Source organism: Aulonocara stuartgranti (assembly GCF_965226115.1).
Source record: "Aulonocara stuartgranti genome assembly, chromosome: 6".
Lineage (NCBI taxonomy): Eukaryota > Metazoa > Chordata > Actinopteri > Cichliformes > Cichlidae > Aulonocara > Aulonocara stuartgranti.
Window position 1 is genome coordinate 18,778,228 of NC_138944.1, and position 24,395 is coordinate 18,802,622.

The 24,395-nt window shown below is 41.1% G+C and overlaps 1 protein-coding gene across 1 annotated transcript in view; it reads left to right on the top strand.

Annotated features, from left to right (window-relative positions):
- Window positions 1-24,395, top strand: part of LOC309709295 (adhesion G protein-coupled receptor L3-like) — a 117,702-nt gene that overhangs the window by 38,307 nt on the left and 55,000 nt on the right. The window contains 2 exon segments of the mRNA XM_082537849.1: window positions 16,834-16,943; window positions 23,477-23,491. Coding sequence (XP_082393975.1) covers window positions 16,834-16,943; window positions 23,477-23,491 — 125 coding nt within the window.

A 24,395-nucleotide genomic window follows, 5' to 3' on the forward strand; every position in this document is an offset into this window, starting at 1 on the left:
TTGCTAACTCCAGGTCCGATAACAGGCAACCCACCCGCAGTAGATGTGCTCGATGTGAGGTCTCGCAGCAAGCTATCAAATACGGCGCATTTCTCGGCTTTAAAAAAACCCTGCTATGCGTCGCCAGGTGTTTCATTGGATTTCAGGTGTTACCTCCTTTGACAGTATCACAGTATCAGCTTAAAGCACTTGTTGCAGGCTGCTGAGTTTGCATATTTTGCTGTAAAGTACAGCCAGACTTTTGACCGCTTTGCCTTGGGCATTTTTAATCTGTAGCTCTGCTCTAAAAGAACGTACATACCTGGACCCGCCTACTATCCTCGGAAACGTAAAATGATTGGCTAGAATTCAAAGTGTATGTCATCTCAGGAAAAAAAAGCACCGAAATAAAGCACCGAAATGTGCGCTGCTTTTCGGTCTGGTTACTACCGTTTATGTCAGAACCGGTACCCATCCCTACACAAAGATAACAAAAGTAAACACAAAATGCAGTTTTTAAATCAAGGGCTTTATCATTAGGGGTATGGCCCTGTGTGAAAACTTGATTGCCCCCACCTTGTTAAATCATGAATAAACTGTGATTAACCATGTCTTTTACAACGCTAAGTTTCCCTCCCACTTTAAGGCCTGATTACTGCCTGTAATCACTTAAACAGAACCTGTCTGACAAACTGAAGCAGACTGAGAAATGCAGCACAACATGTCACAATTGAAAGAGATTAGAAACAAAGTCACTGACATCTATCAATCTGGAAAGGGTTACCAAGCAATTTTGAAGGCTTTGGGACTCCAGCAAACCACAGTGAGAGCCATTATCCACAAATGGCGAAAATATGGAACAGTGGTTCCCAGGAGTCGCTGGTCAACCAAAAAGACCCCCAAAGCGCAGCGACGACTCATCCAAGAGGTCACAAAAGGTCAGAGTTTATTATTCAACAATAAGAAAGTTACTGGGAAAAATACCCCCCATTGGAGAGTTCAAGGAGAAAACAGTCACACAAAGACTTGTCTCACATTTGCCAGAAAAAATCTTAATGATCCCCAAGACATCTTTGAAAATACTCTGTGGACTGAAGAGAGAAACGCGGAACTTTTTTGGGAGGTTTGAGTCCCGTTACATGTGGCATAAAACTAACACAGCATGTCAGAAAAGGAAGTTCGCACCAACAGTAGGGCTCCCACAAACGATTATCTTGATAGTCGACTAGTCACCGATTATTTTTACGATTAGTCGACTAATCAGATCGTGCATCCATTGGACGTAAAATGTACAGCTTATCGCACCAGCCTGCATCTGCTCTTGTATAACTATCATTAGCTTACAGCTTGAAGTGTTTAAGGTATGTGCTAACTAAAAATAAAGCTAAGATGATAGTTTATTAAATTTTAATGAAATTTGCAGATTGTTTCAGTGAAGTTTAATAAACTCCTTGCTATCTAAAATATAACGGGACACCGGAGTATATTCTCGAGTATCTCACACTTCTGATAATCAGTTGTCTGCTTGACGTTTATTCAGCTGTGTAAAAACTATAACTTTAATCTCAGCCAAACCGATTTACTCAGGAACAAATAAAATACTAAAAAAAGCCAAACAATAACATTTTTAAGTTATCTAAGTGACTTATATATGTTTAACCTGAGTAGCGAAAGACGGCGGTGGGTTTGAAAACGATTTGCCGGGAGTCCGGTGTTCTCACGGGCTCTAGTGAGCCTTGCCCCCAGCTAACTATCGAGCTGGTGGGTAACAGACGTCTCCGAAAACGTCGAAGCGCTTTTGAAAATATGTGGTGTCTTGATAAACTGAGCAGATATTTGAGGTTTACACAGCTACATTCTCGCCTGAAAATATGTTAAACGTTTATTTTGTGACCCAGAAAGAATAATAAGAGTAATATTAAAACTAACTAGCTCCTGCCGTTATTGGAAACTGAGCTGGGCTGCGCTATGAATTCTGGGACAGAGCTACTTCTTCTTCGGGGTTTAACGGCAGCTGGCATCCTTGTACATGCAGTGCTGCCATCTTCTGTTTCAGTCCGTTATTACACTCTTAAATCCTACTACTTATTCCTGCGTCTTTTGGGATCTTACAAAGCTTCAAACGACGCGTCGACTATTAAATCAGTCGTCGACGATTTTGATAGTCGACGTAATCGTGACTAGTCGACTAATCGTGGCAGCCCTAACCAACAGTAAAATATGGTGGTGGTAGTGCGGACCTGGAAGATTTGTTGCAGTTAATGGAAGCATGAATTCTGCTTCTACCAAAACATCCTGAAGGAGAATGTCCGGCAATCTGCTGTTGACCTCAAGCTTAAGCGCACTTGGGTTCTGCAGCAGGAAAATGATCCACCACACCATGCTCGAAATCCCCCCTTGTGTTTTTTTCCCACAATACACTATATATACATCAAGTTCTGAATTAACTATGAATTTACCCACTTTCAAGAAGTTTACACCAAACAACAGAGGCATAAAATGACAGAACTGCTAAACTGTAATGGGGGAAAAGGACAATTGTGACGGATTATTTATAGAAACCAGTGTAGTCTTATCAGACAATGGAAGTGACTCAGGTGACACTTCTCCTGCACATCTCTCTGGTGTGCCTGCCTCCTCCTCTGAGGGTGCTGAAAGGAACACAGCAATCTCAGCGTCTGCTCCATGGAAAATTATCATTGAACAATAGGCTGTAATATATGGATCGTTTAAAAAAAAACATTATAATGATATATTATGCCATACAGCATTTTATGTCATAATACATGGAGCTCACAAATTAAGGCTTCAGCAAATTTTCTTTACTTTGTAAATTTTAACAACTGATTTTTCCACTTTTTCTGTGTTTGTGAAAAATACAATATTTTATATTTGGGCTGCAAAATAATAATAATATTAGATTTTCATATCTCCTTTCCTCACTTGAGTCTATACTTAACACGAGTGAGTGCTGTTTTAGTTAACATCTAACATGTTCAGGTACTTTGCTCTGATTATCCTAACATTTATTTGGTGAGTAGCAGAATAGAAAAGAGAACCCAGCTTGTGATTTATTTTACCGGAAATGGTTTTTAATGCTGTTGTGGTCTCTGCACTTTACATATATTTTGTATTTGGCAGGTAGTTAGTTAAAGCTAGTTGGCAAATGATAGCATGACAAAAATAGCAATAAAGGGAAAGCACCGTGCTCTGTAATGAGAATGTCTGGCTATAAATAATTCATTAATGTCACCATTAGTATCTGGATTTTCCAGGTCCTGCGTTAATCTCACTTTCAGTTCTCTTTCTTGCTGTCCTATTATTTTCTCTCATCTTTTTTCCATCTCAATATTGCTGTCATCTTTCCCCGTCCGTCTCCCTGCTCTGTTTCTCTATCAAACCACCTGTCTGTGTCATGTGGTGGTGCTCTCATTGCGACTGCTTTGGCCTAGCTTGGTCTCTCTTCTCGCTCTGGCAGCTGAAGCTTGTGTGGCCACTTTCCTACAGCCCTTTCCATCCATAATTTATACGGAAGCGCGCTCACACACACATGGCTTCTACCACACACAGCATACACTGCCCAGGGGCTACACCAGACTTTAAGCTCCAATTAGCAGAGCCAGAGGCCATACTTAATCTTGAGGGATTCTCTGTGGAGGTGACTCAGACCGGAAACAACTGTTTATCACATATATTTGTGGTGAACGGTTTGCGAGTTCCAAGATGCCGCGAGTCAGCCTTTGTGTCTACGTGCACAATACTCTGCAAAGCTCGGATATGCTCTTGCATACAGTGTGTCCATGTTTGGCATAAATGCTGACAGTGAATCTTTTAATGTGTGCTCATGCACATGTTCGTTGTGTGTGTTTTTGCATGTTAACGGCCATTGAAGGCTTCAATTTCGAGTTTGACCGGGGATGTGTGTATGTATATACTTTCAACTCTTCCCCATACTCTCACATCCATTTTCTTCAGTCTGTTTCAGCCTGTCTTGTTTCCACTCTCTCATTGCCTCTATGTCTGTATCGTCTCTGGCTTTCAAGCTCCGCTCAACTGGCTGATAAAATCAGAGCATGTTCCGCCTGCCCAGTGTTTCCTCAGTATCACATTCTCTCTTTGTTTTCCTCTCCACCACTCTCCAAGGCCAATGAGTGTGTATGTATGAGTGTGTGTATGTGTTTGTGAATGTGTGCATGTGTGTGTGTGTGTGCTAATGTTTGTGTGCGTGGATGTGTGCGCCTATACCACATAATTGGTCTTGATATCAAAGCCTCATATCTCCAGAGGGTCTCACAAGGCTTCTCAGGCAACCTAGAAAGGACCTGATACCGCTGCATTTCCCAGATTATCTCCCCATTGGGATACACTGGGTTGAAGGGGAAACGAAGCCGTGGCCATGAAAGTTACGCTTAATCTGTTTTAGTGATACAGTGGCCTCAGTTCAGTGACTCACTCTGTTTTATCAGGGTTTGAACAGAGGCACCTTTATTTGAAAACGACTACTGAAAATCCTTTGTTTTAAGGTCTCTGCAGCTTAATTATTTCTTTTTTTAGGTTTTACCTTTGATATTAAATTAAGGCATTGTGAGTATAATTCAATTTTTCATTCTTTGTTAGACTCACCCCACTGGCACTGCACTTCATACTTATTTTCCTAAATGTCAGGATGAATTTCACAGTACCGGTTAGTGCTAGGGTGTGGCTGGGTTGCATGCATATGTGTCACAAGTGACTTATATGAGGAGACATTTGATGGTTGAGTGTGCAGTTCTACACCGGGAGAGAGCTGCGAGCCAAAATGCCGAAGTGCCTTCAGGGATAGTGATTTATTCACATAAAAATGACTTGATGAGTTCTCTGGAGATGCTACAGAATTGGACCAAGTACCTTTCAGCACATTCTCTCAGATTTTCCCTCTTAATCTCACACACATGCATTCGCGCACTTGAGGCTGCAAGTGTCGATAGTGTGAAGAATGTGTGGACGTTACACACGGCCACACAAACTCTGTTTTGTTGCCTCTGCCACAGCTATCGTGATAGAAAATTACTTCTGGACTTCAAACAGGCTTTCCCTCGATACCTCCATACCACCTTTCCCACCTTGTCACCTTGTTGGCCCTTCAGCCTTTTTTTCCCGCTCTCACCTCTCTTTTTCTCGATTGCTCTCGTTTTCTCTCCCTTTCCATGCCTATTGAAGACGCCTCTCAACACAAAGGGAAGGCACTTTGACAAGAGAGACAAGGGTGGGGAGTTGTTCTCCCTTCTCCTCTGTTCCCCGTCTCTTTTGGATGTGTTAAATAACAACATGCTTCATTTATTATTCTCCCATCTGTCACCCTCTTGATATCTCAATTTTTGTCACTCCATTCTTGGTATTTTTTTTCTACTCTCTCCTCATTCCTCAAATTGCTTCTCACCCCCTGTTTCCCACCCTCACTGTCACTCTTCCTTTCTCACTTACCATCTGTTTTAGCTTTCATTGGCTTTCCTGTTTTTCCATTTGCTTTTTTCTTTCCTCAACTCTGGGGAGAGATGAGGTTGAGGCTAAAATGCAAAGCCTTATAGGTTACATGTTTCCTGTCTTTTATAGTGAATTCTATATTTTGTCCCTGTTTTGAACCAGGATGCTAGGTGTTGACGGCCAGAGTGACAACCCAGGTCTCCAGATGAATCCTTCAGTGTGTCCCCAAAGATTCTAGGTGCACTATGGCTGTAAAAACACATATTAACACCACCACTGCGTACTAACATGCAGATGAAGGCACGCACATGCATATGTGAAAGCACGTGGCAGCTGTTAAATGCATACTCACACTCTCTCTTGCCCACACACATACTGCGCTCAGAAAGAAATAGAGAGTTTCTTCTTAGTTCTTAAGCCTGCTCAACTTCTCCTTCTCTTTAGAACTGCATCTAAGCCTTCAAAGCTCCAGGCTAGTAGTGTAGCATGTGAATGTATTTGTGTGCATATGTACTGAATATGTGGTTGTGTGTGAACATGTCTGAGTGTGTTCATCTTTAGCTGTATGCATTTGCATACGAGTCCGTATGTGTTATTGAGCATGCACTAGCAAGCTTGAACTACACACGTGGGAGACTCTAAAGCAGCCTCTGAAGTTCTTTTCCTTTGACTCTCTGAATTATAGAAAACCACTTGAATCGCAGACTGCAGTCTAGTGTTAGCTGTGTGCTGCAGTCTCAGACTCTCTAACCAGCAAACTATGCCATGCAGTCTGGCACTTTTTTCCAGGCATACCTGCACGTCATGTTACTTCTCCATTTGAATATAATCCATCTCTGTAAAAGCTGAAGGATAAGAAGAGAGAGCTGGAACAGATAGTGACAGAGGGGCAGATAAATAAATGCTCCAAACATTACATTAATCTAAAGCCCAGTGATTCCAACTCCAAAAACAATATGCTAAATTGAAGTTTTTCACCACAGAAACTGAGACTGTGACTGTGTTTCTTCTCTGGGTGTGAGATTTCTTGCAGAGGTGGACTCACCAGGATATTAACAATTATATCTTGTTATGATATCTATCTCTGACTTGCTCTGTCTCAATCTGTTCACTCTTCTTCTCTCCTCCCTCCATTAACTGTACCCTGCTTCCCACTGAATGAGGTCATATCTGGAAATGTCCTACTTAATGTGTATGTGTGTGTGTGCATGTTGGTGTATGAAAGTGTCTGTGCTTGTGCTACCACCCTAACATAGTCGCCACGGCTACAGGAGATGCCCTGCGGCACCCTGGGGGCCCAACTGTCACCCTTGCTCAGTGTGGTAATTAGGACCCACACACATACGTACGCACACGCAAACACAGATAGACGAATAGGAAAAGTCGTACTTAAAGACTGACTGATTCTGGCACACTGAAACACTGACAGAAACTTTCCCTCAGATATGTGACAGGAATGAACACACGGGGTCTTTTATAATCTTAACAATGATCTTGTTCTTTCTATTGTTCTTTATATATTCCTCTCCGTCTACCCACGCAAATATACTTTCACCCAAACTGACAACTGTTCTCTTTTCCCAAAACCTCTGTATTTCCACATGTCAAAGTCTCCACCATCTGACCCTGTTCTCCTTTCACCATAGCTCTGCTAACCTTCGTTATCATGCTTCACTGAGCACCAAAGCTGCATGGCTGCCTGAGAACGGCCTGAGACACCACACGCTTTCTCTTTTTCTCTCTTCCACACATGCACACAAAGTCTGACACATCCAGAGAGTAGCACGGCACGTGAATCAGTGCCTCAGACATGCTGGCGTGCTGTAGACATTGACTGACTACCTGACTGACTCGATACTTTGACGCTGACAGTGAAGCACAAATCCAAACCAGGACACAAGGAACAGCCCTCGTCTCCCCTGCACAAGCACAGCATCCCATATTTTTTTATGAGGTGAGGCTGACTAAATTATACTAGTCAGTTACTTGATGTAGCATTGCTCGGTCGTCTTGATGGTGATGGTGTCTTGCACGCTCCTCTGCGTCTCACCAATCAAGAAGACAGCACATCTGTCTGAAACACGCTCATCTTTTAGCTTTTAGGAGGATTTGGGGTTCGTGTAAGCAGGTGGTTTGGATTAAAATGTGTTGGAGTTGGAGGTGTCACATTTAAATTTAGAGAGATGCAAGGTTGGGAGAGACATAGGGATATCAGCTAAGGAATGTTACTAGGTGGAATCAGGAGAAAGACTCTCCGAGTGTGTCCTGGAATCGGACGATGTGGAAGTTGCCATGGCTACCGGTGGAAGAGGAAAGGAGAGACGGTGGAGCTCAAAAACTATACTTGGCAGGCAGCCTGCTCAGAAGCTAGAAGGGTAAAAGGGTTTGTTTGCCTCTGTTTATGATAAGACATACATTGTCATCATTACTATTATTATTAAACAGTCTTTTAGTTGTAATAATCATTAGTTATCCACACACATAACATATATCATACACTCCCAAACTAGGCCACTTCTAAACAATGAATTAACATGCATTACACATTCGGTCTCGTTCCACTTGGAATTATACTCATTTCTTTTTTTCTGACATATAAGAAATGGAAAAAAAACTAATATATGACATCTCTACCTGCCATACTGAAATCTGATAGTGTTGTCATCGTTTATTAAATCATATATTATCTTAACAATGTCACAGGCATTATGCAGACTCAGAAATGTGTGTGCCATTTGTCATTTGCATACAAATGGCTCTCTGTATGAGAGCAAGCTTACAACTACTGTAGCTAATTTTTAAAGAATGTTTTATCTGTTCACAGAAGTGTGTCAGTGGTTGATTTTGCTGACTTGAATGCAGGTTGTTGAATTGCACTGAGAATCTAAATTGTATTTAATGTTCAAGCACACTTTACATCCAGAATTAAAACAGGATGTTGAACAGAAGGCTCACTCTGCAGCACTTTTTATTGAATCTATGGCTCAGTCTTTCAGCTTTTCTCCTTTCGATGTAACAGATCTGTAGAGCTTTAAAGCAATTGAATGCTAATAAGACTGCAAGTTCTGAAAAACTGGATCTAGATTTTCTCAAGTTAGCTTGGATGGATTATAGCAGAACTATTATCCATCCATGCATCCATTTAGTTCAGGGTTTCGTGTATTAGAGCCTGTGCAGCTAGAACAGGGGTACACCCTAGGCAGGTTGCCAGGGTATTGCAGGCCTATAGCAGAAATACAGAAAATATTAACTACTAAGTTTTAAAAAACAGCACAGCACAATAACCACAGCTATTTAAGAGGTAAATTACATTATTGAGGCAATGAACTGCGGAACATACAACATTTCTGCTTTTCTTCATTTGCTGAAGGCTTTTGACATAGTTGACTATGCCACTTTGGTGGATAAACTATATAATAATGACTTTTCTGGGAATGCTGTCAGTTGTTTTTAAAATTACTTGTCAGATAGAACACAGTAGGCCCACTTTGCTGGATCTTCTTCCTCTTTTCTTCCCGTATCAAAGAGGCGTGTCCCAGGGGTCGATGTTAGGACCACTGCTCTTCTTGATCTTTGTGATACTTATCAAATGCTGCATTTATTTTTTATGCAAACAACACAGTTATCTGCTTTCATTCTCCTTAAGTGGTACAAAAAACTCAAATTTGCAAATCCAAGTGCATGCTGTTTTTAAATGGCAGAGTTAATATCTAATCTTCCTAAGATCATAACTGCTCAAGGGGCGTAAATTAAAACGGTACTAAGTGAGCTGAAATTTAAATTAGGTTTAATTTTTAGGAACAAAACCTGTTTCTAAGATAAGAAGAGGTTTATCTGGTGGAAGTATATAATATTATGTGTAAATAAAGTCTATAATACTTAAAATTAGATTATCATTTTTTATCAGGATACATTTCATATTATATCTTATTGTGCATGGATGAGAATGACAGGTAAACGAGCCGGTGCTTTGCATTTACAGGAGCTACACACATACAGCATACAGTAATAACAACATCCCATATTATACTGTGCATTGAATATTGTAAAGTTAAAAATATCACATGACACACAGATATAGGAGAAAACAGGAGAGAGTGGCATCCTCCAACCAAATATTAATAATGTAGCACATTTCAAAGTTTTTTCCCAGTAGGGAAAACAACGTAATTTTACCTGTGGCTTGTTTGACAGGCTGTTCGAGAGCTGACAGAAACACATTCGGGGACTGCCGAGGAATGTTTGTGTCTATGTGTGTGGGAGAGAGACAAAGAGAGAGGCAGATCTGTCATTTCTTCATAAGTGTGGTGTGGTGGGGCTGGCAGAGGATGTGCTGCATCTGCTTCACGATACCCCATGGTACACATGTGCTCAGGCTTGCACTAACACATATATAGGCGCCTTCTTTTGCTCCCTTACCTCTGTCACTCACAACACTAGCATCATTTTTCAATTATATATTAAATCACATTTCCTGTGCACCCCTCCACACGTCCTGCCTTTTGTGTTTGTCCTTTTAGGCATCCTTTCCCATCACTCCATTTGTCCATCTCCAAACAGGCCTGTGTATGTGTGTATAACCACATCAGGGAGCTAATAAAGTAGAAATGAGGCCAGTAGAAGAGGAATCTCATATGTGATGTGTGAGGGGGGCAGAGTGAGTGGTCAGCCTAACAGGTTTTTATCCTGTTGTGAGATATAGTGAATGGGCTCTATCTGCTGTCAAATGGGTTTTCCTGAACTCGCACAGGAGATGAAGAGCACTCTGAAATCATCTTCTGGGCTCCCCCCCCTTACTTTCACAAACACAAGAATGCTCAACTCACACTGGTTAATTTTTGCTACTTTGTAGATTTCAGTTGAATTTCTTTATATTTTAAAAGCTCACAAAATGTATGTGATTTATTGCAACAGTAACCAGTGTTACAAATCATAGCAATAGATAAATTTGATGGGGTATTTAAGAACAAAATGCCGCTTCCTTTGCAACAGGAACTGGACCATTCTTGGTAGATTTCTATATTTTTGTCTATATTTTTGTGTTGAGCCATATCAGACTCTTCTATCATTGAATCCTGATTCTGGGTTTGTGTAGCTGTCCAGCTGTCAAAAAAGGAAAAAAAAAAGAAATCCAGTCTTTCTGCAAGTTACGTCACAGTGTGGGTGAACAAGCTGACAAAAATAAAATGGTGACATTATGCAGACCACGAGTCCGTGTTGCATGCTTCAAGCTTTGCACAGCACTCCTAGGCAGATCTACCAGGAGATGTCTCAGTATTCTAAACCATCAGTGCCTCTGCAGGTGTGAAAAGAAAGAAGGAAAGATGCTCAATAATGCAGTTATGAAACATGTTGCAAAATCCTCCAAGAATATGTAAATATAAACAATTATAAATTAACATAACTTATAGTTCTCGTTATTTAATAGTTTTTTCTGTATTATATAATAGTTTTAGTGTCATCACTGAGAGTTCAAGTTGTGTCTATAGTTGCATTAGGGACAAATGGATGCTACAAAAAGGCCGTATTAAAGTTTCTGAAATAGAGCCTGCTCCTTAAAAAGGTACTGCACCCAGTCACACCCTGTGCTGTAAACAACTGTGATGAAACACAGTACTGGTGGTAACGGCGATATTTTTACCAATTTTATTAAATTTTGCATTTAATGGGTCGAAATTACATTAACACACCATCTCCTGTTTTAAATCCCTGAACCTTGCAAGGCCAATGCTGACACAGAATCATCCATTTGAGACTTATCTATGTCCAACCTCCCTGAGCCACCACTTTTGAGTGGTATTCATTTTCAATATGTGATGATAGAGAGAAGAGTTTATGTCATATTTTGCTAACTCACATAAATGTTTTATTCTTGGCACTTAATTGTCCTTTTGAGAGCTTAAGATACACCACCTTACTGTATTATTTTCTTTGAGAAAATTGTATGGCTTTGAAGTGGCTGCAAATGAGCACTTTTCCACGATGGCAACACAGCTGCAAACAAATGTTACATTAACACTTAGACATCCACTGTGAGAGCTCCAGCTTTTGGCATTATGTGTGCCTTAGCCAGAGGCATGAAGGGATACATGAGTCTTATCATCTTACTGATCTCTTAAACCTGAAATGGTCCCTCAGAAACACATTACCTGTAACATGTCGTCATTATTTGCGAATGTTTGGCTCTTTCCAATATTCTCTTCCTTGTAATAATCCTAATCCTTGTACCTGACCATTTTCAGAGGAATGGGTGCTTTACTGGTTAAGCCACATAACACTGACCTATGAATTATTCAAGCATAAAAAGGCACCTAACTCAAACGACTAACCAGGGTTGTCTACGCATAACAAACGAGTTAGCAAAGAAGCAGTTTTAAATGGTATATATTGTCACTTTGTCACTAATATTAGTGGTGACCAGAAACTTATTTGCATTTCTTTAACTGAGTCTAAGAAAAGGGCATAAAATAAGATTTTTAAACTAACAAGGTGATTCCCAAAGAGCTTTTAGCTGAAAAACTGGCATATCTCAGCATGATGTGCAGCCTTTAAAAAATGAGGAATTTGAACAAGTGGAGAACAAAAAAAAAAAGAGAAAACATCCTTAAGACACAGGGAAAATAATGACTGTTCACTGAAGGGTCTTCAGAAATAGTCTCAGTGGAAGTGACGCGGTCAAAAAGAAAAGACGCTTAAACAAGAAATGGACGAAAATGAGTAGCAACAGGTTTTGTGGAGAGCAGAATCTAAATATGAAATTTCTGGTTCATATCATCAATATGTATGGAGAAGATCAAGTAGTGTCTACAGCCATCTGTAAAAGAAGATGGAGTCTTTCTCGTGGTTTGGAGTTGTATTTCAGCCATTGGTGTTGGGGATCTTGTCAAAGCTGATTGAATCATGAATGCAGATATGAAATACAATCTGGAAAGCAACTGATTGGCAACAACTTCATTTTTCAGCATCACAATGATCCCAAACACACTTCCAATGCAGTAAAAGCATACCTGGATAGAAAAACACACAGTGGAACAGTCGGATTGGCTTTCCCAGAACATTACTGAAGCAGCGAAGAATCATCTTGACAGAGAATGAAACGAAAGGCAGCCAACATCCCAATATGAGCTCGGAAGGTCCTTCAAGGAACCTGGAAAACGAATGCTAAAGAAATTACAAGAACGCTTGTCAAAGAAATTTCAGGCTGTGTTGAATAATAAAGGCGGTCGTACAAAGTATTAACTTTCAAGACTGTTGGAATAGTAGAAAGTCAGTTTCTATTTCCCATTTTCCTAGAAAAACATAAAGAAATGAGTAGTTTCTATACATGTATGTCTATATTAGTCCAGTTCAAGTATCTTCAAGTTCATTTAATTGTTTTTTTAAGCTCAGTGGTTTTTTTTGGGTTTTTTTTAGATTAATGATATTCAGAACGTTTGTGTGTGTTAAGCATGTTCACAAACAGTTGTAGATGACTCACAGAGTGCTCTGGAGTGGTTTCACTGTATTCGAACACTGATTCCAGAGGACTTTGGAGAAGCTTTATGCGTCACTCACTCTCAGACACTTCTTTCAACTCACAAGGATTAGTTCCCAGCTCTCTCTTGTTCTGTAATTATATAGCTCTTCAACACATCTGCATTCTAGCACACGCACACACTCACACACGCACAAACGCGCACACACTCGCAGACAAACACTCAAATATTTATTCCATTTTGCATCTGCTCACAGACATACATGCGCCTGCACATATGCATAAACATACCCCACACACGCTCCAACAGGCAGCGTCAGCCTCATCAAATCATCAGTCAGTTATATGAGGGATAGAGACAGAGATGGAGTGAAGGGAGGTCTGCCAAACAAAGTGAAAAACATCAGAGACAAGAACAACAGCAGCACCCACTGCAGCATAGCAGCTTTCTCTTTCCCTGCCTGCCACAGCTCGGCTTTGTTAGTGAATAGTTTGTTCGTGTGCATGTGTGTGTTGCACGTTGCAAAGAAGAAAGCCAGCGGGCCAGGCGGTATCCAGGCCACTGCCTTGTTTTGATGTGGTCATGCTAATTAAAAAAAGGAGCTTTTCTGCCAACTCTAAGAAAAACACAGAGAAAAAAATATATAGAGCCATTTTGGTGTTTGGGAAAAAAATAAATTCTAAAGGTGCGCGTGTGTGTGTGCGCATGTTCTGCATCTCCTCCATTAATCATGGGTCACAATGCAGAGAGGACAGGAATTGTAAATTTTTGCTGATGTTCTCGTGTTTTGTTAGGCTTCTGGATAAACATGTTGGCAGTGAGGAAATGAGAGTAATGTTGACAAATAAAGAATGAGATGGAGGTACTGAGAACATAAGGGAGTCTTTTTTGGACCTGACTCAGACTACTGGCTCAGACAGAACGGTGACGTCAGCAGAGGCTTTACTAAGGATGGAGGGATCGAGAGAGAAACAGGGGGAGGCTGGAGATGACGCCCTGAGGGAGGCGGGGATGAGAAAAGTATTAAGCAGGGAGAGAGGAGAGAAAAAGAGAGAACGGCAGCAGCAATAAGCGGCCTACCACATATATCTGGGTGTGACTTAGGAAACTGCAGCTAAGTGGGTTTAAGACAGATAAACAGACGGAAAAAACAGCCAGTTGGAATGAGAGACAAAGAAGGAGGAACAGTGAGGAATAATTCCTAGGCGGGAAGGATGAGGACAAAGGCTGAAAAAAGAAATTGGTTTATTATCTTGGCTTAGATAGTGTGGGGAGGAAGAAAAAAGGTAGTGCAGACAGAAATAGACAGAGAAAGAAGGAGTGATAGCAGAGAGATATAGCTCGCAAGAGAAGATTATGCCAAATCTTTGCTCGATAGCTTTTATTTAAAATAATAGTCCATAACCTTCAGTGCTCATGATTCAGCCATGAGAGCCCTGAGCCATTTTTTTTTTACCTGAAGCAGAAATATATTGACAATTACCTATACCCATGGCTACTGCAAAGCCTAACATGTCTCTCAGTTTTTCCTTAAACTCATTTTTATCTGTTGTTTTCTTCAGCCCGTGTTCCCTGGATCAGGCATACATGATTTAATGTAATTTATTACACTATATAGTGTAATAAATTACATATATATATTGATTTCAGTTGTTAGTTTTAACAATATGTACAAGAAACAGAAAAAAAAACTTGTTCGATTTTAATGTTTTCACTATTATGTGTTTTCTATAATATTTGTGTCTCATATTATGGTTTACTCATGAAAGTGGCACCTTTTTTGCACTTTTTGGCACAAAATAATTCTACAGGTGATCAAAGGTGATGTCACTTCCATGTGTAAATCATCGTGTGAGATATGGAAATCTTACAGGACTTAGACGGAACATAAACATTTATGGGAATATTTTACTCCTTTTTTTTCAGACGGGTTGTCACTTCAGTGAATCGGAGAGTTCAAAGTGCCGCAGCCCACGATAACACATGCAAACACTCGAAACATAACATAACTAAGAAAACATTCATCAAGTTGACATCTCTAGCACCGCAAATATTTCCAGACACGAGCTCTAAGTTGTCCAGGTGATAAGAAGATAGATGCGTTTTGTGACTTTTTGAAGCTATTAAAGTTGGCTATTCATTTGTGCTTTCAGCAAATAAGCTTAAATTCACAGCAATTCCTGGCTGGCTCCATCTCTTTTCTTATATTGAGCTTTCTCAGCCACTGTGTCTCTTCAGTGTGAAGACATCATAACTAGCGGCTAGTTGTTGGTTGTTTTTTTTTAACTTTAGAAAGTTATGTGAGGTCGTTAAAGGGAGTTTTGTGCTCTGATTCACCAGTGAGTGCCAGCCATTCGTGACCTTTGGTGGGTGCTGTGAGCAAAGTTGTGGCACTGTGTCAGTTTTGTGTCCCCTGCCCCCCCCCCCTCAGCCCACAGCTCGCACTGATGACAGGTGACCGATGATGAAGGTACCAGGGCAAGAAATTAAAAAGCACAGAGGCGAGAAAAAAGAGAGGAGGGAGAGAAGATGGGTGGGTATTGTTAGATTATGACAGACTTCACAACACAAAGACTTTGAAACCATCACAAATTCCAATAAACCCTCATGTGATCTGAGACACGCTGGTCAGCGAGAGACGCCGAGCTAAAAAAATTAAGGCAGTTAGTTCTTTCTAGGCTACATTAGTTCTCTGTGTTACATGTGAATATTGAACTAATAATAAAATTAGCTCCTATGAATATTTCATTATGCAAATTGTTGAATGGTATTGTAGGAAAAGTGACTTGGGGGGTTCTGTAGGCTCATTAAAAATATCTCAATGGGAGAATCTGAATGTTTTGAATGTAAATGTCTTCTGTATGACAGGTGTGCACAGAGGGAAAGAGAAGTTGTGCTAATTAATATGAAAGCATTTTAAAAATAGCTTTTTCTCATTTGTCTGTTGTTGCTATTCTTGTATAAGAAATATGTTTCAGTCGTGTGCTTTTGTAGCTCGTTTAAACTTGGAAGATAAAGATAAAGTGTGTGTTTTATGTTATTACATGCATGCATCATCATAACATATGCACCAGCAAATCTTTTGTGGTTGTGACGAGCAGCTTTGAAATGTTCAGTGAAACTGACACGTAAATGTCATGTATGTATTTTCACAGGTGCTCTTATACACACCTGTAAGCAGAAACCCTAAAAGACACACAGGGTATATACTACATCGTGTGCTGCCTTGCATAACCTGTGTTAATAAGAGTGAGTAATACTTACTTTTTGTGTGTCAGAGGAGAGGGCCCCCTGGTAATTAGAATTAATTATCTAAAGTCTGGGGCAAAATAATCTTAAAGGTATAGGTTATTGCCGTCAGTGCTTCACACACTCGTGCAGGTACACACAGACACCCACATACATTCAACGCAGAAGTGTCCTTGTGCCACAGCACTTCTGTATCCATTGTGGGCCACCTTTGTGTACAAGTGAACTCGGTGAATCCATTACTGTTATGTTCACTTCAGGTACCGGGTAAGGCCGTATCATCTGCTCTAGTGTCAACATGAAGGGTCCTTAAGCACAGAAGACTCTCGAGTGTCAGGATGACTCGGCGGATAAAATAGATCTCGCTCTACATTATATCACATGATATCAGGATATGCGTTTTGCGGCGTAGCGTGCTTGGGCTCCAGCTGAAAAAAAAAAAATGATGCAACTCCAGTACAACAGCCCTCCAATAAATCCCGGCTCCTCGATGGCTGTGGTGTTCCGTTTTTGTTTTAAACCTTTTAGAGAAGGCTGATTCAGCTGCGCGATCATTTTGGAAAATGTAGTTTGTGGTGCCGCTGAATCGTATCATGTTACAGGTCTTTCAATTGATTTGTGGATGTTTTCAACTGACGCTATCCATCTATCCCATCTATCTATGTAGATGCAACAACCGTACGCAGTGTGCTGTGGTGGCCGGCCCCGACGTCTTTCCCGATCCCTGCCCCGGCACATACAAATACCTCGAAGTCCAGTATGAGTGTGTTCCTTACAGTAAGTACCCTCTCGCTCTCTCTCTTTTTTTAAATAGTTCACTACTCTTCAGTATATGAATAAATTGCAGTTTTTGTTATGCCAGGCAGCAGCATTCACAGCAAAAACTTCAGCAGCTTGATCCCACAGTAACTTTACGTGGAAGTTATAATTTTATGCCTCTCCCCCCTGCGGGAAAGTCAAAGGTAGCAAGGATGAGAAACAAGGGCAGTCTCAGATGATTACAGATGGTGATGTGACCTTTGACCAGGTGGTAAGAGACTGAGAGGGGAAATTCACTAGAGTGAAACAGTCGTGCGGCTTTTTAAAAATCTTTTCCACTAGAATGTGGGTTACAGCTCGCTTCAGAACAAATGCATAAGGGATCAGCGTGATGACTTAGTGGATTAGATTTTTTTTTTTGTCCTTAATGTTTATTTTTCAGTACATTCCAGCAAAGTTAGAATGCAGCTGGTTGTGTCTGTTTAATGAAAAAGTTAAATCTCGTGCGAATACCAGCCCCTCAGTCATTTCCCCATCACAACAGGCATCTACAGGTACTTTGTTCAGGCTGCAGTTGCATATGTGAAACCCACAAAACCAGACAGAAGTAAGGTGAAGCATAAAAGATGAAAAGGGAATGCATCAAAATGACATTGCACCTCCAATGAAATGAGAAGAGGTATGTTAATCGTTAAGTAAAAATTTCAGGTGAACAAAGTAACGATGCCAAAATATTATTTTATCAGCAAACGCCGCTTGATATTTTCAAACATTGCTGTCAGCTTGGATTGGAGATTAATTTTAATTGTTTTCTTCTTCATATTACCTGACTTTACAAGCCATGTCTGGCTTGTAAAGCTATAAACATGACTGTGGTAGAACAGTTCTAAGCAATACAGTCAAGAGGACATACAGAGTTGGAATTGAAAAGCTTATTTCTGCATTCTTTGTATCAAAAAGTCAATTTCCAAAGAGATGTAAAGAAGTTTAATTTTGCCCTCATAACCCACACATGCTTTATGCAAAAGCCCTCCTAAAGTAAGAAATAACAGATGCACTTTAGATTTGTCTACGGCCTTGGCACCGCAGTCCATACAGACGGCCAAGGTGATCTCCCACACTGAAGCATTCAATTATGTCTGGCTAAACGGCTCTTGCCTGGCGTCTAGAATGACCAGTAGATTAAATAATAGGACTATCAGAGCCCTCTCTGGAGCAGATGGAAACACAACCTGATACCTGCTTAATGCCCCACCACGCACGCACAGCACATACACGCAGGCATCAAAAAAGACTCTGCAGCAGTGTGTGTTTTCACTCGTCTCTCATTCATTCAAGACTTGTCTGCATGTTCCGTGTTTTTATTTGATATAACCGCACACCTGCTTGAAAATACAGCGCTCCTTATTTAATGGATTTGTCAGCGTAAAGAATAGTGATTTAAAAAACGACCGAGTGCAAAAGGAGATGAGTTGTGTTTTTGGATCTGATAAACAATGGGTCAGTCAGGGTAACAGTGTCCCCGCGAAAATACACAGTATCTGAAATCAAAGTCATTAGCGAGCTCAGCTAACAGAGGGAGGGATGGAGAGAGGGAGGTGATGCACTGGAGAAAAAGACAGCGAAGGAGAGAGAGAGAGAGCTTTTGACAGTACATTAGCATCTGCTGTGTACTGACTGAAGAGTTCAGGCTGGATCAGGTAGCTGTGTGATACACTACCTTGCTCGCGTGTGTGCTTAGCCATGGGAAAAGTCCAACAGGGGAAAAATGTGATGTATAAAAAAAGTGAAACCTTTCACATAACCTTCACACGGAATGGATCAAATATTTATAAAATCAATTCTTTTTTAAAAGTCATAATATTGCTTGTAACTTAGAAGAAGGCACTCCTGACATTTGGGCTGGAGTTTCAGTCGTCAACATTCACACTGGCGCGTTTGACACCGCAAATCAATGCTGCCAGCGGCATTGTCGTGAAAGATGCATTTTGTTAGACAATAAGTGATGAAATATCTGCAAAGTGTTGTAAATCAAGATGGCTCAACAGAGGAGGGGCTTTTATGATAGATACACTATATGATAGTGTAATGAAATTTGTTCTGAAATGAATACCAGCTGCATTTTTAATATGTCATCATTTATAAGCAGGCTTGGCTTTTGTGCGCTCAGATAACTATAACGTCAAGGGATCCACTCGAGCAGATCTCCCCTGATGCCGAGCGCGCTGGTGGCGGTGCTGTCTGTTGAGTGTAACCACCTGAACCCTTGCAGTCACCTGTAAGGCCAGGTGTTGCTTATCACAGGCCAGCCGCCACGGAAAGGAAATGAGCCGATCGACTTTAAAGCGCAGGCATACTTTTCCTGAGCGCTGCCAATCGAGTAGAGTAGGTGCGTTTCCCTCTGCATAGATATAGTAAACAATTCTCAAAGTGGGTTGTAAAACAGGTAATTTAATTATGTGCGGTTCAGTTTTCAGGGAAATTTTGCTCCTCCATCTCGCCTCCTTTTATTTAATTTTTTTTCCCCAAGGATTTTTTTTGGCTTGCGCTACCCCTCAAAACTCCTCATCTCTCTCCACTGCACTGTAGGTTTTTGGCTGTTGTCCAAAGCTACAATCAAGTGCTGTCTCTTTCTCTCTCCGACTCTCTGTGGTACGAGTGTGTGGCAGTCGTGTGCCAAACTAGCCAGCTAGCTTTGGCAGTAATTAGCCACCTGTGTATACTTGCTCATCGCACTGCAGGCAGACTATAAATATCCATACATTAACACACCGCTGTACAAAGTACTTCTCCAAGGCAACTCTGGTGCGTGGACAGATTCAATCTCAGCAAATGTGTGTTGCTGAAGAGCAGACACATGATACGTATTGTTTCATTCATGTTCGTCCGTTAAAAAAGCCAGGAACACTTAGGATTATGTCTATCCGTTTCCTCATCTTTATGTGGTATACCCTGGCTCTCCTGGCTGCTGTTATGAAGCAATTAGCCTACTCCCACATTTAGTGTATTAATCAGAAAAGCCAGTGATATGTTATGCAATACCCATGCAGTCTATTTTAGACAATAGAACTTGGCTCAATAGGAAAGCTAATTAAAAGATAAAATCACCTTCTTGTCTGTCCAATTAAAGACTTCTGTCAGATTGGACCCTTGGAATAACTTCATCACAGTGACATGAGAAGCCCTGTTTGTGTGCGTCTGTGTGTGCTTCCTTGTGTGGGTGTGTGTGTATATGTGCATGTTTTGTTTTTTTTGGGGGGGGGGGGGGTGCTTGTTCGTTTGTGTCTCTCTCTGTACATGCATGTACAGTATATGCGTGTGTGTGTGTGTTTATGTGGGCACATATGCAGGCATTTTTTTTGTTTCCCAGAGAGAGCAAGGGAAGATGGGAAAGGAACCAATGAGACAGAAGGAGAGACGGCAGAGCGACAGCTGAAACAGAGATAGAGAGAGAAATAGGTTAGACGAGGCCAGCAGACAGGGAACAGAAAGAATGAATTAACTGATAAAAGACACAGGGTGAGAGGTGGACAGGGTTTGGTTTGGGGGAAGTAGGAGAGATACAGAGGAGGTAGTGGGAGAGAATGAACGAGGCGAGTGGGAGGGGTGAAAGAACAGGATGAAATAATGCAATAGAATAGCGGGTGAGGATGAGAGGACAGGAGAAAAAGAATAGAATAATGAAAAAGAGAAAGAAAGTAGAAAACGTCTGCGCCCATAAACGACCTTGGGCTTTAGCCGGCTGAGCTTATTGGAGATCAGAGATGATAGTGGTAAGGCTGCTGTCGCCACTCGTTGTCTGTAGAAACACGCACACGGGCATGTCGGCGCCCCCCCACGCATACACACACATTACACACACTTGTGAGCACACACTGTCTTCCCTCCTAGACGAATACCTACTTAATAAACCATACATTTTCAATAAAAATGCTAATTATCTTTACACAGCAGCACAGTTAGGTTAACACAGCTTCTGTGTGTGTGTGTGTGTGTGTGTGTGTGTGTGTGTGTGTGTGTGTGTGTGTGTGTGTGTGTGTGTGTGTGTGTGTGTGTGTGCGGTGGGTGTAGGAGAAATAAAAACAGAAAACAGAGAAATGAACTAAAACGAAAGGCATGCAAGGTATGGGTGTAACGTTGTTTGTATAATTACAGATTTTTTCAGACCATTTTACTGAAGATATTAATGAATAATTACATGATTTTTATTAAATCAAACTAGTCAGGCGACACATCCTCACAACACACCGTTGCAGTTTGCATTATTGCTAATATTCATTCAAAGCCATGCTAGGAATAAATTAGTTGTTGTTTTTTCACAGTAGCTGCATAGCTAAATATTCAATAGTGCAGTCCTAGTGGTTTTTGCAAATGATCAGTCAAAGATACTGGATAGATAAAAATACGCCGCTACCTCTGCAGAATTCAATTATGAATAACACAGTGTGAGAGAAGATGCTTTCTTGTTGACGTTTTCTTGGAAACAAGGACGCGTTTCTGGCAAGTTGTCATAAGTCCATATTTTTCCCTCCTCTTTCTCTTTTAGCTACACTCAGCAGTTTAATTAGCAGTAGCACAAAAGACTTTTCATCTCTTGCATCATCTTGCATGCTCGAGCTGCCCTTGAGAAAACCTTGAGGTTTCAATAAATATCCGACCACCCTATATTCGCTCTGTCAGACCGTCTGCACTGGAGAGGAAAAAAAAAATCAATGACTGTTATGACAAACTTTCATTTCTTACCCTTGTCCTCAAGATTAAAAGAGAGATACCGCAGAACAACCCCGCAATGAGCTCACCAACAGAGATATCCATTAATCTGGTGAAACAACGAGCAGCAGTACAAATTGAATGACATTTGTCTGACATTTTGTGTGCCATTTGGTTTACTTGTTGCTGCCACACTTTTTCATTTGAAATCTATTAGTTGCTGGCAACCTTGAACTCTGTGTGTTTTCCTCTGTGTCTGCGAGGCTCCGTAAGAGCCTGAGGTAATGTGAAGGCCTCATTGTTTGGTGTCATTAATCCTCGTCTTCTCCACCGCGATGCCTTTCTTTGTGTTATTTATATGTACGGATGCCGGTGTGAGTGTGTGTAATATCCGTCGTGCACACCCCTCTGCCTAGACAGACTATCTGCTTTCTTTCCAAGATTTTCTCACAAGGGAACTGTTTTCTTGTGACGAACCTTTTTATATCTTACCTCGCAGGGACACACACACACACACACACGTGCACACGCGGATGTACACACTTGTTTTAGGTTTAACATGATCTTCTTTCGGAGATTGCTTATTTATCGGGAGTTGTGCTAAGCTGCGCCAGTTACCATGCATTTTTCATGAGCTTAGGATTTAATGGTTGCCTGTGTATGAAGGTGTGTGTGTGTTCTGTGTGCCACATGTGTTTGTGTATGCCTTGTGGTTGGGGATAAGTTTGGGGTTTAATGTAGTAAAGAATTAAAACATGCAGCATGCAGTATGTAGTGCATCTGTGATATATGTAAACATGTGAGGTCCTGGAAGTTCTTCCAAATGTTTTTCCTTTGAAGACTCTGCCTTCCTCTCCTCTCCCCTACCCACACCCACACATACACCCACACACACACCTTTCTCATGGGACTAGTTCCATTCAGCAGGTCTCTAAGTCTTGAAAGACACAAGGGCACTGCCTGCAGGATTACGTTTCTGCCGTGTTCACATTCCACTCAGTCCCTCTGGGACCAAGGTGGAATAGAATTCATATGTTTAAGAGGTTCCAGGCAATTGTGCACATTTCATTGCCGGGCAACATGAACAATCCTCGCAGATTTTTAAGGATAATGCTTTGAATGTAATAGACTGGGAACCGGTGTTGGGATTGAAGCAAGCCAGCTCTTTTAGTATGCTCCTGCTTGCCCAAGAGATGCCTTCACTCTCATTTTCAGAGGCACACAAGATGACATGACATACACCAAGCATTAGCTCACCCACCGTGCACCAGAAAGCATTTTAATGTGGCAGTTTTGGCTGGTCCACTGAAAAACAATCCCAGTAATCAAATAAATTTTCTGGTTTTCATTGCGCCGCCGCTATTAGCATACATTAAAGAGCTCATTATCTCAGGTCATTTTGCATTGCTCCGTTTTGTTGAGGACCACCGCGGACAGCGTGAACATGTGTGCTTCAGCGTGTTGTGCCATGCTCCTGTGTGTTTCCTCTCATTTTGTCTTCCCTCCCTCGTTCTGTGTCTGCCTTACATGTGCATCTCTGTCTGCCCACATGCGCGTGTGCAACATATGTGAGTTGAATACTGTCAAATAGCTTCCCCATTGCAGTGCAGTCTCCTCAGACGCTTATGTAATGTTATTACCAATCACACATGGAGAGCATCCTGGCACTCTCACAAGGTTAGAATGAAATATGAGGCCGATTATGGAGATCTGAGATTGTATTATCATGATTTCCTTATTATTGCATCATTAATCTATTTTTGTCTCTTGTCTCTATCTCTTTCTTTCTCGCTCTTGTGCTTTCTTTTTTTCTTCAAATCTTTTGCCTATGGCTGGTGCAGAAGTAGAACAAAAAGGTAAGTCTGTGAAGCAAGCACGCCCACATTCGCACATGCTCAAAATCCGGGATTGGGCGTCACTTTTTGATGCCAGCGCTTGAAGCGTTTTGTACCTTGTGGCAGCATGACATCTCTTTCATTGTCACTGCTGCTATATTAAGACAGCTTGATCTCAGCATATAGAAGCAATTTAGAACTACTGGTTCTCATTAGACACACTCCGCTCACGTTATTCCACGGTATGTGTAGAATGCTTCTTAACCAACTCTCCAATGGGCCGAGCACGTTTTTGTGACGAGCCAATGATCAGAGAGTTACGTGGACGTTTAATATTTAAAATGCTTCCCTCATGAAATGAAAACAGATAGCCAGTGAAAATTCAATCAATAGTCAGAGCCTCATGCGTGGGATCTGGAATTATATTATTTGAGAGAATGGGAAAGCCACAGTGCACATCTGGCAACTCTATGTGGATCTGCTCTGTACACACACACACACACACACACACACATATGTATATATATATATATATATATATATATATATATATATGCATGCTTATGTGACAACATTCCAGTTGAATTACAAAGGTTCCAATGACTCTTGTCGCACTGGCTTCCCAGAATTTACTACTTCTCCCACATCCCTCATAAAACATGACCCCAGTATTCCAAGAGGAGAATAGTGAGCGTGGAGTGGGAAAAGAATTATTGTAACAACTGCAAAAACAGCAGACAATAAAAGATGTGTTTGGTTCTACAGTTGGTTGTTCCTGACAGAAATAGAAAGGGAGAGAAAGGAAGAAAGAGCTGTGAGACTAATGAGGAGCTGAGGAGGGAGGGAGAAATGGGAATAGAGGGAAAGGGTGGAAGTAGAACAAAATGTGCCATTTTCTCTTCATCTTTTCGCTGTGAGAGTATCG